Source organism: Conger conger, chromosome 6, assembly GCF_963514075.1.
Source record: "Conger conger chromosome 6, fConCon1.1, whole genome shotgun sequence".
In the NCBI taxonomy this organism is placed as follows: domain Eukaryota; kingdom Metazoa; phylum Chordata; class Actinopteri; order Anguilliformes; family Congridae; genus Conger; species Conger conger.
The window spans coordinates 26,177,002-26,192,974 of NC_083765.1; the positions used below are offsets into that span (position 1 = coordinate 26,177,002).

The 15,973-nt window shown below is 40.2% G+C and overlaps 1 protein-coding gene across 4 annotated transcripts; it reads left to right on the plus strand.

Annotated features, from left to right (window-relative positions):
• The first annotated feature begins 2,047 nt into the window (after window positions 1–2,047).
• Window positions 2,048–15,638, plus strand: LOC133130862 (NACHT, LRR and PYD domains-containing protein 3-like). Of its 4 annotated transcripts, none has more exons than XM_061245787.1 (11): window positions 2,048–2,111; window positions 6,023–6,129; window positions 6,610–6,651; window positions 7,512–7,770; window positions 7,926–7,973; window positions 8,921–10,709; window positions 10,910–11,086; window positions 11,619–11,792; window positions 12,216–12,386; window positions 12,734–12,780; window positions 13,263–15,638. In XM_061245787.1, exons 3-11 carry the CDS (start codon window positions 6,625–6,627, stop codon window positions 13,754–13,756), a joined length of 3,186 nt encoding a protein of 1,061 aa, XP_061101771.1. In that variant the 5' UTR covers window positions 2,048–2,111; window positions 6,023–6,129; window positions 6,610–6,624; the 3' UTR covers window positions 13,757–15,638. The 4 variants fall into 4 exon arrangements, with proteins under 4 accessions (XP_061101771.1, XP_061101772.1, XP_061101770.1 ...); XM_061245788.1 differs by lacking the exon at window positions 2,048–2,111 and adding an exon at window positions 2,503–5,210; XM_061245786.1 differs by lacking the exon at window positions 2,048–2,111 and having other exon boundaries at window positions 5,254–6,129.
• Window positions 15,639–15,973: the final 335 nt, after the last annotated feature.

Genomic DNA, 15,973 nt, shown 5'->3' on the forward strand with positions numbered 1-15,973 from the left:
ATATAATAAATAAAATGGATAATGATCTACATATGGCTCAACATTTTGGCTCAACAGAATCCATCCAAAAATCCATCCAAATGTGTTCACTAGCCTGATCAGAAACTATAGGCTGGACTTTTGCTGTAATCTTTGCCAGTGGTGGCAAACCAGGGGTGCCGATGATTGTGGAAGCTGTTTTTTGTGGAAATACATTTTTAATTAAGATTTGGTTGATATCATTGAGACATTAATAAAACATACTACTTTACGCATGTTGGAAAATAAATGATATGTCAACAACTGTATTATTAGTTTAAAGCACTTTTTGTGAAGATTTATCAGGGGCGACAATAATTCTGGAGCGTAATGGATATTGAAATATTGACACATACAGTACTATGCAACAGTTTTAGGCAGGTGTGAAAAAATCAGATGCCTCCCTGATGGTATTTCATATATTTCTCAGCACTGAGGAGACCATTAATTCTGACCAAAACTGCTGGACATCTTCCGATTGCGAAGGGAAGTAAGCATGATGTCTTTCCCGTTTGCCCGTTTCTTTGTGCTTCTTCAACAGAGCTAACTAAACTGTCTTCAGCAAATCTTCAGCAAGGTTTAACCCTCCTGCACAGCTGTTTCTGTTTCAGTTAATGATTGTGTTTGAACCTACATATTAAATTGGTTAATCACACACCTGATTATATGCCTACAAATTCCCTGACTTTGTACAAGTTTACCTAGAAGAATTGATGCTGGTTTGAAGGCAAAGGGTTATCACACCAAATATTGATTTGATTTAGATTTTTCTTCTGTTCACTCACTTTGTAAGGGAGCAGGGGCGGGAGACCAAGAGCGACCGGGAAGGGATCACAAAGTTACCAACGATAAGTTGGATAACCACTAAAATAGGTGAGGAAAGAATGGAAAAGGGGAACCAAACTCCCCGGCAATCCGCCAAAAGAAAAACTGACCTGAGCTATACTGGTCAGGAAAAACAAAACAAGATTTTTTTTACCGGCAGTCTCGAACGGGCTAAACTTTAAGCACCGACTCTGCCACTCGTTCTTCAAAACAGAAGTGGAACCCAGAAACAAAAATAGGGAAGGTTCTCAGGAACTAACCAACCCAAAGGAAAACAAACTAGGTCCCTAAACTTCTCTATTTCTAATTTCTCATTTCTAACTGAATGCTTCTCAAGATTAAAAGCAATTCAGTCTTCAAAACTCTCTGTCTGTCGGCTCTGTCGGCTCTGTGTATGTGTCTGAACTGAAACACCAAAGCTCAGAGCAGAGCCAGGAGGAGACTTAAATAGCTGTCCAAGCAGCTGACTGCAATTGGCCATGATTACACCAGCATTCCACATGCGGGAGGTAATTTCTCCTGCTGAACTAAACTGGCAAGCGGTATAGCGCGGTAAATACAGAAATTTCCAGCAGCAGACAGTGAAAACTATGACACACTTTGCATTTTGTTAATTGATAAAAAAATTAAGTACTAACATTTCTATTTTTGAAAGCATTATTACTTCACAGCATTTTTTCACACCTGCCCAAAACTGCACAGTACTGTATACAGTAGAGCCGATATGCCACTGCCCTCCATTGTCAGTTCATTGCCTATTTTCACATCTTTCCTGTGCGGTGTGAGTTCATAGTGAGAGATGGCACAGTTTGCGGTGGAGAGGGAGAGGTTTAGCTGCAGTGGATCACAGTGGAGAAAAGGGCTCATGTCAAAAGCGTACAAGATCAATAACCAGAGGCCTGAGGTAGTGGAGGGGGGTTAAGGTTTAGGCTTTTTTCTGGAGCAAGTTGTGTTCAGCTTATGTTTAGCTTAGTTTTTTAACTAAGATTTTCAAATCCACTAAAATTATTTTCTGGAGCAGAGAGCTTTGCACACACATACACATACACACAAACACACACACGCACACAGGTCATATAATATGCATTCCTTCCAGAAAGGAAGAATGTGGGACCTCTGCCAGTGTGGGTGGAGTAAGCTGGTGGCCTCTCAGTACAGCCAGAAAGGGGAGGAGACGAAACAAGAGGCCAAAAACAGGAAATGTAAGCAGAAGAACGGAGCACTGGATTAAAAAAATTGACAGGAGAAAAGAGCAGAAGAGAGCTGTCGTAAGTACAGGGAAGATCACACAGGCATACACTGAGTAGTGATTAGTCGAATTCTACTCTTAATCATTTCTTCACTCGTCATTACAGTACTGTGTGTAGCAAGTTCTCTCAGAATGCATTGTGTGTTTCAACATGAATGCTAACCCTCAGCATTCCGAAAAAAGAAAAACGTAGTTAAAAAATGTTGCTTGCGCTGTTATACACAATGGGAAACATTATTAATCAATTTATTCATTCTCTATTTAAATAAATAGCTTGCTTTTGTAAGACCGTTGAGACGGGTGCGTGGGGGTTGGACCCAAAATGCACGACTCAGAAACAATAGTAAGATAAAGTCCCGTTAGGGCTTTATTCGGGACGAGTCCCAGGAGCGTAGTCAATACAAACAAAGTCCATACACGAAGATCCAGCCAAACAAATACAAAACGAACAAAAAGCACGGTGCCGAGGGAAGAGGCAATCTCGTAGTCGGTAGGCGTGCGGGGAGGTCCGGTAGCAGGAGAGCAGTCAGCGGGGCAGATGAACAGGCGGACGGCAGGCAGAGGCGTAGTCGTGGGCGAAGCGGGAGTCGAAACCATGAAACAATCAGCGGGGCAAAAGTACATAAACGGTAGGCGGGGACGTAGTCGAAAAACAAAACGAAGGTCACAAAACAGAAATCAATGGTCGATGGTCAGTAACAGGCGTGGATCGTAACGTGTAATCAAGACAGTAAGTAATGCTCAAGAGTTGCGTGAAAAGACAGAGGCAGACAATTTCGCAGTGAACAGTTGCGCGACTGGGCTATAAATGCAGGTGTAGACAGGTGTAGACAATTAGTAAGAGCGTAGCAAGGAAATGGAAAACAGGTGCGATGGATGACAAGTTTAACAAGGAGATTAGTAATCGTTAGTAATAAACCTATCCTGCCCTAGCATTAGTAAATTAGTAAATGACATGCACGAGAAACGTAAGGTAACATGAACACATGATTAGTCTTGTTAGTTTCTACCCAATCCTGATCTAGCGTTAGTAGTTTTAGTAAATAGACAAATAGAACATAAGGGGAGTGAAGGACAGAACGAGAGAGAGAGAGAGAGAGAGAAGGCGGAACGCAAGGTTTGCGGAAAAACATGTAAAAGTGTATGCATAACAACGACCAGTTAACTAAACAATAAACATGCATCGAAACATAACACAACGCGAAACTAAGACGATAATCACTCAACATAACCAGGTAATAAAATCGTACGATAACATAACTAAACATGACAAGAAAATAAATCGTAACGAAACATAACTAAACAACATGACGAACCTAGACAACATAATACATGATAAAACACTACGTGACTAAGACAACATGAATAAACATAAATCAACATAAAACATGGTGAGACAGACCTGAAACGTGACAACCGTCACACTGCATGGGGAGGAAGTGAGCTTCCTGTTAGAGAGGAAAAGACTGTACTAGTCTATCTAACATGCTTTCAATATAAGAAATCCTACTTATTCACATACATAAAGCAACTATTTTCCGCAAAAACAAACAAAATTATTAAGCATGCCATTTAAAGAGAATGTGTTTGCATGTAAATTACGTCTGAGTATGTCACTTTTACAGAAAGTGAAATTCATTTTCTAAATGTGGTTTGTTTGTATAGCAAGGCTATTGGAAATACTAGTAGCAGGTCATGTACAGCAGCTCCATACAGTGTATATCATGTTAATACTTCAAGTGCTTGCCACAAGTTAAAATATGTATAAAAATTCATAATTATTACTAAGAGCAAAAATTGTGGTCCTGGAAGCACATTTCAAAAACAAGATTACAATATTATGGTTAATTTGCGCAGTAAAGTTACACATTTTCACGAGGTGAGAATTAGATGGTTCTATCTGACATTTATATAAAAAATGAGTTAATTAAATACAACTAATCCGTAAGGGGTTCTTTACACATGTGTAAATCATTATTCATGAAAATAAAAATGCTCAAAATACACAAAAACAGAAACTTCTTTCTGCATAATTCTATCTGCACATCTACAACACATCCCCAAAAATTTTACAGAACGCTGAAAGTCCATAGACTGGATGTAACCTTCCAAATAACGTTATTGTCAACTATAAGACATTAAAGCATTTTAGCTAGCTAATAAACAGTGCCGCTTCCTGGGTGAATAGTGTATTGAATAATGAATACAGTAACTATATGAGGTTATATTAGGGTAGTTGTACTTTATTATCATGCTCAATGGAAATGTATTTGTCATCAACATCATTTTACAGTGCATTGTGGGATATTTCTAGAGCTCTCAAAATGTGAGTAATTTTTTTAAAAGATTTTTGACACTATTTGGACACGAGAACAAGATGGCTGATGGCCAATCTACTTTACTGGTTAGTGAATAGTGAGCCATTTCGGACACAGCCATGGTAAGTGATGGGCGTAAGACTGGAGTTCATTGGAGATCATTACTTGCTGGTGAATTACATAATAATGTTTTTTAGCTAGCTAATGTTGGCTGGTCTGGTACTTCCTACATTACATTACATTACATTACATTACATTAATCGCATTTGGCAGACACTCTTATCCAGAGCGACAAACAACAAAGTGCATACCCATAACCAGGGATAAGTGCGCTGAAAGACCCAAGAGGGAAGTACAATTTCAACTGCTACCTGCACAACAAAGATAAGAACCAGGGCCAATTCGATCATTTATTTATTTATTTATTTATTTATTTTAAACGCAACACGCAGATGTATGAACAAACCCCTTAACTAGCCAAACACTGCTTACCTAGCCAAACTAAAACATCCTGATTTACAAGTAAATCATAGAAAGAGAACAATTAAGGTTTACAGGGAGGTAGGGAGGGACAGGGAGAGGTGCTGCTTGAAGAGGTGCGTCTTCAGTTTGCACTTGAAGATGGGAAGAGATTCTACAGTTCTGACCTCAAAGGGGAGTTCATTCCACCACCGTGGAGCCAGAACAGACAGTAGTCGTGAGCGTGAGGTGAAAGTTCAGAGAGGTGGAGGTGCCAAGCGGCCTGTGGAGGCTGAACGAAGAGGTCTGGCAGGTGTGTAGGGTCTGATGATTTTTTGGAGGTAAGTTGGGGCAGACCCCTTAACTGCTTGGAAGGTTAGCACCAATGTTTTGAATCTGATGCAAGCCATGACAGGCAGTCAGTGGAGGGAAGTAAGCAGGGGGATGACGTGAGTATTTGAGTATTTTTATACATTCTATGTTTTAGACGTAGTGGCCAAAACTGCGGTTGGTTGCAGTATAGGTTATTCCTCATCCTCATCTGCCAATGAGGATGAGGGCCAATTTTATTTTTGTCTGCGATAATGATTTAAAATGTGCTTTTTCATTTTCATTTAAATTATAACACAGTTTTGTCATAGAGAATGAGAAACTTAATAAGAAATTGACTTTGCATTTACATTTTAATATTGTCAGATAAAGTCCGTACATTAACTTGAAAATGAAAATAAATACAAAGCGGGTTTTTGCATTTCATTTGAATTATGTTTTTATGCATATGGAATGAAAACAAAATGTAATTTCTGATTTTCATTTTTATTTTCATTTATGCTTCCGTAGCTAGCAAGATGTAACTTAATATGCAAATACTGAGTTGATGGCAGAATTTACAGATGGCAGATTTCACTGAAGATGATGATGTTAGTATTAGGGCCAATCAATTTAATTCCCTGTCTCTTACGGCAAATGCAAACATAGTTTTTTGTGATTAATATACATTGATACCCCAGTATAAGGATTGTGAAATGCTGTCCAGGAACTCCAAAATATTTCAATTTCAAGTGAAACATGATATATCTGGATCATTGCTGAGCTCCACATCACTGATGTGGAATTTGGGGTGAAGTGACCTTTGACCTCTTGTTTCTCTCAGATTGTCAGTATGCTGAGGGGGTGAGGCGCTTCCACTCCAGCTGTTAGCAGGGACATCCTGGAAGCAGGGGGATTCATTTCTCTGAGTACCTGTCCCAGACAGACAGGGTGAGTTAGGGGAAAACTACACCTGCCACTCAAATCAGATATAATGCTTTCATACTGCACAGTGTTGTCATAAAACATAATAAACATTATTCCCACATGACCATTTAAACAAGAAACCATGTCTCTATTTGCGGTGGACCCTATGGACTCTACCCTTTCAGATACAGCACACATTCTAAATCTGCTCAATAAGGGCAGCACTCTGGGCCTTGATGTAGTCACATGTGGGATATCTCTCTCCACACTGAGACTCAGGCTCTTTTCACAAGAGGGTCATGAAAACTTTGTGTGAAAATTACCTAGTGTATGCAAAGAGCACAAATATAAATAGCTCCTTACATGTTGTATTGATATCAATATTTTACAGTCAGAGCTCCTTTTCACACATTGCAGGAGAAAAACAGCCAACCACAGGTTTGAATAAAATTCTGTATCAGAATGGAATAAAAATACTAACTGCAGTCTTCTCTAACTTCTCAGCAGAATAAGTCAGAGATGGAAGGTCATGGAGCGGAGGATGAGGTGAGTTGTGAAGCTTTTTAGGATGTCCTCCAAAATACATCAGAAAAGAGAAAGAGGGGGCAGAATGGGGAAATGAAAACACACAGCATGCAGATCACTCTCAGCTCTTACTAATACTCTTACCATACCCTACTTTATGAGAACACAGTTCAGCTTACTGGACGCTGGCAGGAAGTGGAAAACTTGAGTATAACCTGTACCGCAAAATGACATAAGCAAAACCTGAGAACCTGACTCAATCAGCATCTGCTATTGCCTTGTGTGCTGTTGTTCAAGAGTGGTTGCGGACTATGGCAAGAGAGGCTAAAATGAGGCAAATTCTGGAAAAGTAGCATGTATTCTTATGTAAATGAGGGGGGTGTGGTCAGCCATCTGATGTGTGTGTGCCTGCATGCGTGTGTGTGCCTGTCTCAATGGGGGTGGCCAAGTAGACCTTTGAATTGGAAGTCAACATATAAGTCCTGTACCTTGGTCTGGCATTATATATTTCATCCTCGGTCTTTTTGCAATGATTGGCTGTCTTCAGGTTATTTTGGGAAGAAACAAACTGGGGACATTTAAGCAAAGGTGTTGATGGACGGAATTCATGAAATGCTGTTTTAAAACACTGTTTGCATAATCCTTGCTTCCCCGACAGTGGGGTCATTTATCGGCCAAAGTCAACAATGACCAAGAACAGAAAATATCTTATTCACAATTTCAAACTTCATAACACTGTATGGTTCAAGATCCAATATGGTTCACAATCATGTGTCCAGTGTCTGTCTGTACATCTTCAGGTGTTATTATTGGTCAATATGAAAGCCGAGGCCAATTAGCCACAAATTAATTAATTAATTAATTTGTTTTGTTTTTTCAAGATTGTTCACTCTCTGCTCCTGGAAAGTCTGGATGATCTTTTAAGTCGTGAGCTGGAGAGATTTCAATCATATCTGATTAATGAACTACCACAGGGGTACAATCCCATTCAAAGGATACACTTAGAAGAGTCGAGCAGCACCAAGACTGTAGGCAAAATGTTGCAGCAGTATGGCAAAGAGGGTGCTGTGGATGTCACACTGTACATACTGAAGAAGATGGACCTGAATGAGCAGGCTGAATTACTGCAGCAGAAGAGCAGTAAGTCATTTGATTTTTCTCCATTGACGGGGCAAGACAGAGAACAAGAGAGACAGAAAGTAAGATAGAGAAAGTGAGAAATAAACTGTAAATGTACACATTGCCTATTGTAAGAGTCAAGACGTGTGTGTCTGTGCTCTACACTCTCTATGCAGATCCGTACAGGGGGGCTCCTGGGCCAAGACAGTCAATCAGTGAACACGGTGAGTCGACAGTTTCATTCGAACATTTTTACAACATCTCTGTACAACCAAGTTCTCATTGAACGTGATGGAGAAAGCATGCCTAGAAATATTCATTACTAACATTACACTTCCTGTCTCACTTACTCAGTCATTCACTCACTCCTTCCCTCACTGACACATTCAGTCACTCACACATTCAGTCACTTATTAATTTGCTCAGTCACTACTCACAGTGTTGACATTTGTCAAGCCGAGGGAGACTGTATAAAAAGTATCAAATAATCTACTGCTACAACCACACATGACCGAACAGAAGACTGTATTGCATAAGTGGAGAAACAAATACCTTTGTTATTTTGCTTCAAAATGCAAGACATCATCTCAATATGTGTGGCTTGGGACAGAGGGTCAAAATTCTGTGCAGTGCAATGTGAAGCGGGACACATGGTCACCCTAGGTGTATATACTCTTACCATGATGTGAAATCAATCACAAGTAATGAGTTGTCATTATTGTATAAGCCAAGAAAAGGGCCTGCATACATATTCTTGAATCTGAAAACATGAAAGGATGATGATAAAATAGTATATTCAAAGAAAATATAGTCTAATTATTTCATATTTCAAAGTCATTGGTTTCAGTCGATTTCTTTATCCAAAACCATTTCTGATCTAAACATGGAATGTTGTTGCAGTAATCAGTTTCCATAAAACTACATTAGGAGTAATGCAACAGCATCATTTTGAGCTGCTGGATTAATTGATAGGTAGATGTAGATGCATTGTCATGATATATCGTATGTAATGTGTGTATTCAATTTTGAAATGGTAGTACTAACAAGAATAATCTGCTGTGCTATACTAGATGTAAATGAACTGGCCAATGGTCACAGCCAGCTACAGCTACTGGTACACTGCTGAGTGATGACGTGCAACCAAATAACCATAATTCTGCCCTTATTGTAGATGCGTCTCTGAGAGCAGTCCAAGAGAAGTTGAAAGCTAAGCTGAAAAACAAATGTCAACATATTTTTGAAGGAGTGGCCAAGCATGGACGGTCAGCCCTGCTCAACAAGGTCTTCACTGAAGTCTTCATAACTGAGGGTATATTTGGACAGGTTAATACTGAACATGAGGTTTGGAACCTCGAGTCAGTATCCAAAACCGATATTGACTCAGAAGAGGTGCAGATTGAATGCAACAGAATCTTCCAGCCCTTGCCTGGACAAGAGGACCATGTCAGAAGATCAGTGCTGACCAAAGGCATAGCTGGCATTGGCAAAACGGTCTCTGTGCAAAAGTTCATTTTGGACTGGGTGGAAGGCAAGGCCAATGGAGACATTGATCTGATATTTCCTCTCCCTTTTCGAGAGCTGAATTTGATGAAGGACAGAAAGTTCAGTCTGTTGGGACTTATTCAGCACTATCACCCAGATATGAAACACACTACAGTTGACCTGAACAGCAGAAGAGTGTTGTTTATCTTTGATGGCCTGGATGAGTGTCGGCTCCCCTTAAATTTCGATGGCAATGAGTCGGGGTATGATGAAACAGTGGAATTATCAGTGGACGTGCTCCTGACCAACCTCATTCAGGGAAATATGCTCACCTCTTCTCTCCTCTGGATCACTTCTCGGCCAGCAGCAGCCAATCAGATCCCTCCTGAGTGTATTCACAGGGTAACAGAGGTGCGAGGCTTCAATGACCCACAGAAGGATGAGTACTTCAGGAAGAGGTTTAATGATCAGAACCTGGCCAGCAGAATTATCTCACACATAAAGTCATCACGGAGTCTCCATATCATGTGCCACATTCCAGTCTTCTGCTGGATTTCAGCAACTGTTCTGGAGAGACTACTGAGCAAACATGAAGTTGAGCAAATCCCTAAGACTCTCACTGGAATGTACACACAATTCCTGCTCAACCAAATTATGATGAAGAACCAGAAGTACCATAGAAGTATGGAAACAAAGAGAAAGGAATTGCAAGAGGCAGATAAAGAAATCATCGTCAACCTGGGAAAGCTGGCCTTTCAGCATCTGGAAAAGGACAATCTGATATTTTATGAGCAAGAGCTGCAAGAGTCCGGCATTGATGTCAGTAAAACTCCACAGTATTCTGGGTTGTACACAGAAATCTTCAAAGAGGACATAGGGCCGTATGAGGATAAAACATATTGCTTTGTGCATCTGAGCATTCAAGAGTATCTTGCCGCTTTGTTTGTGCACTTTGCGTATGCAACCAATGAAGAAAACCCATTGAATCTGGACATGTCAATGCATACCCATCAAGATGGTGGGATAAAATTATCTGCAGTTCACAGGAGTGCTGTGGACAAGGCCCTACAGAGTCCAAACGGACACCTAGACCTATTCCTCCGCTTCCTTCTGGGAATTGCGCTTGACAGCAAACCTCTTTCAGGACTGCTGGGACACAAAGAAAGCAGCTCGCAGAATGTCACAGAAACAGTCAAATACATCAAGATGAAGATCAGCAAAAGCCCATCTCCAGAGAGAACCATCAATCTCTTCCACTGCCTGAATGAACTCAATGACGATTCTTTAGAAAAGGAAATCCAGAGTTACCTGCAGACAGGCTCCAATGCAAAGCTCTCTCCAGATGAATGCTCAGCACTGGCCTATGTGCTGCTGATGTCAGAGAAGCAGGTGGACGTGCTTGATCTGAGGACGTACAACTCAACACAGGCTGGATATCGCAGACTGCTGCCCGTACTTAAGCACTCCTTGAAAGCTTTGTGAGTACTGTTGCTCTCTCTATTTTTATGCATGTGCCTATTTGAAATATTTCACTGTTAAATACGATATGCTTGCGACACAAAGAAGGGAACAATGACTTATTTTACAATTTTGAACAATTACTCTAATCTTTTGTGTTGTTCTTGGGGTGACTGGAAGTTGCAGATTTTTGACAGGTGGGCATGTCTCTTGTCTGCAGGTTGCAGTTTTGTGATCTCACCCCAAACTTGTGTGCCCTGGTGAACCCGGTTTTGCAGTCCCCCACCTCCCTCCTGAGAGAGCTGGACCTCGGATACAATAGAAAACTGGGGGACAAAGGTTGCAAGCTGCTTTGCACTGGACTGCGGACTCCCCACTGCAGACTGCAAACTTTGGGGTGTGTGGAAACTGTGGAGCACAAAGGGCTTCCTGCAGCTACCAAACCGCAAAAGCTTCCGGAGAAACTCAGTTTAGTTATCATCTGTTTCACACATAGCTTCATGTTAGTGGGCATCAAGGACTATAGGTCAGTCATATGTCATACCTAAAGCCCACAGAAATGTACGACTTCTTTTGCAGCCTTTAGTTCCCGCCTCCCTGCACTGCAAGGCTACTCTTCTGAAGCCTCTTTTCAAATATTCCAATGAACTCAGAATCCAATAAAACAACAGAATCCTTCCATTGTTGCATATTAATAATTGAATAATTTAATTGCCACATGCGTGACCTTAAAAAATATATGTGTAGCTCATTACGTAAAATAAATTATATAGTCACACTTTACAATAAGGTTCATGAATTTGCATTAACTACTGTGGTTGTTAACATGAATTAATGGTGGACAAATATACAAGCACATTTTTGGTTGGGGTGGTGGATTCTCTGTATGTAGCATTCAAGATATGTATGCTATTTCCTTCCCTCCACAGGCTAGGAGACTGTAGCCTCACAAAAGACTGCTGTGATGACCTGGCCTCAGTCTTGCGCTCACCCCACTCACAGCTGAGAGAGCTGCATCTGAGAGATAATGACCTCCTGGACTCTGGAGTGAGAGCGCTCTCTGCTGGACTGGAGGATCCCCTGTGTAAACTGCAGAAACTGGGGTGAGACATGATGAAATTAAGGATACAACTTTTCCATTAAAAAATCTATTAGGCAGATGTATGTTGGTACTGGGAACACAACATTCCTTGCCTCCTGCTGTCAGGGATGTGTGACCCGGTAAGAAATGGCGAGGACTGCCTGCCTTATGAATATCCATCAAAAGTAAAACTATGGTGTATTTTATATTCATTGACCTCTCTTTTGAAATAATTGTCTACACACTGTAAAAGGTTTTTGTTCATATAAATACTACTAAAGTGTTTGTAAGTGGTTAGGAAGGTACTGTGTAGGACATTTTCAAATGTCATACTTTTTTGGTACATAGAAATGAGCTTATTCGCACGACACAATGAATTTAGTCGTGAGATTCCCCTACATCTGGGAGGTGTGAAAGCCCTTGTCTCCTTGTCTCCTCTCTGCAGGCTGTCAGCCTGTGGAGTCACAGAGGCAGGCTGTAATTCCCTGGCTTCAGCTCTGTGCTCAAACTCACATCTGAAAGAGCTGGATCTGAGCTATAACCACCCCGGGGACTTCGGAGGTAAAGCACTGTCTACTAGACTGGAGGACCCCAACTGTAAACTGGAGAAGCTAATGTAAGCATACTGGGTGTGAATGTTTCGTTACAGTCATTTGTTATACTTCTCTTTATTTCCCTGCTGAAATTTAAGCAGGTCAAGATGGTTTGAGCTGTGTTGTCTACATTTATAGCTTAGCTAGGTTCTCAAGAGCCTATCGTCATATAGCCAGTTTAGTCATCAGATTGCATTAACAGCTTAACCAGCTTTGAGTAGCCACAGACCAATTGTGGCCAGTTTTGACCAACCAAAGACCAGCTAAGACCAGCCACCGAGCAGCTATGATCATCATAAAATCCCAGCTGGTCTTCGCTGGAATTTTCCAAATCCTCTCACTTTCTTCACTCTTTCTTTTATACCTGCAGTATGGATCACAGTGGAGAGTGCAGGATGAAACCAGGGATGCACAAATGTAAGTATCAATCAGAATTTGAGCTTGAAATATGTGCCATATCAAGGTAGATATTCAGGGTAACGATGCCTCTTAAAACTCCTCATTGTTTAGTGCCCTTATTTCTTGCCTATGTCTCTTCCTCATCCTATTTTCGGACTCTTTCTCTCTGCCAGTTACATTTATTATTCTTTGTCCCACAAAATATGTGGTGTACATATTGTCTTAGTAGATGTAATGTATGTAGCGGTGTAAAAGGTGTACATTTAAACGAGCAATAACTGCCACTGTTAGATACAAATAATAAGCATAGTGAAAAACGTAGCAAAATTATATATATTTAAGATGTATTATTACAACAGGTTTTCAAATTTTCCAACACTGTATGTCTATTGTGAGCTGGGTTGTTGGTCATTTTCCACCTCATTCAGTTACTGTTATCGCATTTGCGACTGTTATCTTTCTCTCTGATTTTTTTTATTTACTGTCACCTGATCCGGTAGATGACTGCCACCTCACACTGGACCCCAGCACTGCCCTTTCAAATGTGGTCCTTTCTGAGGGGAACAGGGGGGCGCTCCGTAAATATAAGGCTTTTGATGACCAGTACACTCCACCACTGCTGTGCAATGAGGCGCTGACTGACCGCCACTACTGGGAAGTGGAGTGGGGGCCAGGAAGCTTGGAGCTGGGGGTAGCCTACAAAATACTCAACAACTTTGGTGAGCTTGGAAATGACGACCAATCCTGGATCATAAGCTGCGACCCACAGATGATCGTGGCTATTCATAATAAAACACACACACTCATAATGACCTTACATGCCCAGATCAAATACAGGGTGGGAGTGTATCTGGACAGGCCAGCTGGTACCCTGGCCTTCTATAAAATCACCTCCAAAGGACCTATCCACCTGCACACCTTCAATGCCACCTTCACCCAGCCCCTCCACCCAGCTTTTAAACTCAGTTTTGATGTCCCTGTGACTCTGTGCTAGTTATTCGCCAACCTACATTTTAATAATATAAAGAGGTTTATATGTGTCACATCCTAAACTCTAACTAACCAGCGATCAAGATTTGTATGTGTTCAATACAAATCATACAATGAACACATATGGCAGCAATTACACATACAAAATGTATGTTAAATAATAGGAAGGTTTGACAAATGTCATGGCAAATGTATGCACAGAGATAGGGATAAATAGTGTATACATATGTGGTGAGAAATGTGTGAGACAGTTCACTGTATACTGTATGTGGTCATACAAAATTTAGCATGTAGAAGTCTTTACCCAAATAGTTGTTTAAGTATTGCAATGTCAATTTGTGATAGCCTAAATAGCCCTTCAACCCTATCATGGTGGTGTACAGATCTACCTAATACATTGCTCACTGTGTGCACCTTCACCCCTTTTCTTAACATAAGCATGGAAATGACATACACAAAATCTAATGGTTACTATTCTTGAACCCTTCTGACTACAGGCATAATTGCCATAATCCTGGTGTCTTCAGAAAGCTCACCCTTTGGGGTTTGTCTTTCAAGAGTCAAATAAAATTAAGAGAAGCTCAAACACAGTGAAAGTGGAATATTTTCTTCTCACTGAAAAGATTTTGTTTTAGAGTGCATACATATTATTGTAGCAGTGCCTAACACGCTTAGAAACACAATGGAGACAAATCCACTTTTAAGTTTGATGACAATATCACCAAAAACTAGCATTCTGCATTGTTTTTTTCAAAGCTATGTCTAGGCAGTTTTCCAAAAACCCTATCATAGTGGTGTACAGGTCTACCTAATACATTGCTCACTGAGTGCACTTTAACCCCTTAAATATCACCCCTTTTCTTAACATAAGCATGGAAATGACATACCCAAAATCTAATAATTTACAGAAGCTCAAACACAGTGAAAGTGGAAGATTTTCTTCTCACTGAAACTATTTTCTGTTTAGAGTGGATACATATTATTGTAGCAGTGCCTAACACGCTTAGAAACACAATGGAGACAAATCCACTTTTAAGTTTGATGACAATATCACCAAAAAGTAGCATTCGGCATTGTTTTTTTCAAAGCTATGTCTAGGCAGTTTTCCAAACATTTGAAGACTCCAAAGGGACACATGGATAATAAGTGATATTATATATGTGTATTATACACTCAGTGAGCACTTTATAGGGTATTAGACTTCTACTACTGTAGCCTATCCACTTAGAGTTATGATGTATTGTGTGTTCAGAGCTACTCTTCTGCTCACCACTGTTGTAATGTAGTGTGCTTATTTGCGTTACTGTCACCTTCCTGTCAGCTCTGACCAGTCTGGCCATTCTCCTCTGACGTCTCTCCTTAACAAGTCGTTTCTGTCTGCAGAACTGCTACTCATTGGATTTTTTTTATTGTTTTTTGCTCCATTCTTTGCAAAATCTAGAGACTAGTGTGCATGAAAATCCCAGGAGATCAGCAGTTTCTGAGATACAAACCACCTTGTCTGTCACCAACAATCATTCCACAGTCAAAGTAATTAGATCACATTTTTTCCCAATTCTGATGGTTGATCTGAACATTAACTGTAGCTCCTGACCCGTATTTACATGATTGTATGCATTGCACTGCTGCCACACAATTTGCTGATTAGATAATGGCATGAATAAGTATGTGTAATAAAGTAAAAATGTTCCTAATAAAGTGCACTGTGAGTGTATGTGTAAAATACTGTATTGTGCTCACTAATGTATACCATACCAAGGTTTTAATATATTTGAGGCTGAGCTGGGAAAGGGCATTCCATGCATTTTACCTCTACAGGTTAAACTGCTATATTGTTTTTCAGTCTGTATGTATAAATATAATAAACAAGGAGCCTGATGACAGTAGATTGGATTGAAAGACTTATTTGTATTACCATTTAAACAGTAAGTTTTTTGTTCATCTCATTTTTCTCCAAATTATGTAACAAACTCTCGAAATATCCTTTTAACTCATGTCATCTATGCATACATTAAATAATAGTTCCTTTTACACTTTTCACATATTCATGAAACAATCTTATAAATTCTGTCGTTTGTAAGAATTTAAGGACTATTTCTAATTTATAGAATGATAGCTTTGTTTTCGCCAGATGAAGATTTTAAGGAGGGGAAATACGTTGGGGAGTCTGCATAATGCAGTGGGTGCAAACACACATTATTAAAACACATGATATTTTTAC

Excerpts from the sequence above, each read along its gene's own strand:
- LOC133130862 (XM_061245787.1), top strand. The coding sequence starts at position 6,625 with ATGGAAGGTCATGGAGCGGAGGATGAG. Across the intron at positions 11,793-12,215 it reads TGTAAACTGCAGAAACTGGG|GCTGTCAGCCTGTGGAGTCA; the intron begins GTGAGACATGAT and ends TCCTCTCTGCAG. Across the intron at positions 12,781-13,262 it reads GAAACCAGGGATGCACAAAT|ATGACTGCCACCTCACACTG; the intron begins GTAAGTATCAAT and ends CTGATCCGGTAG.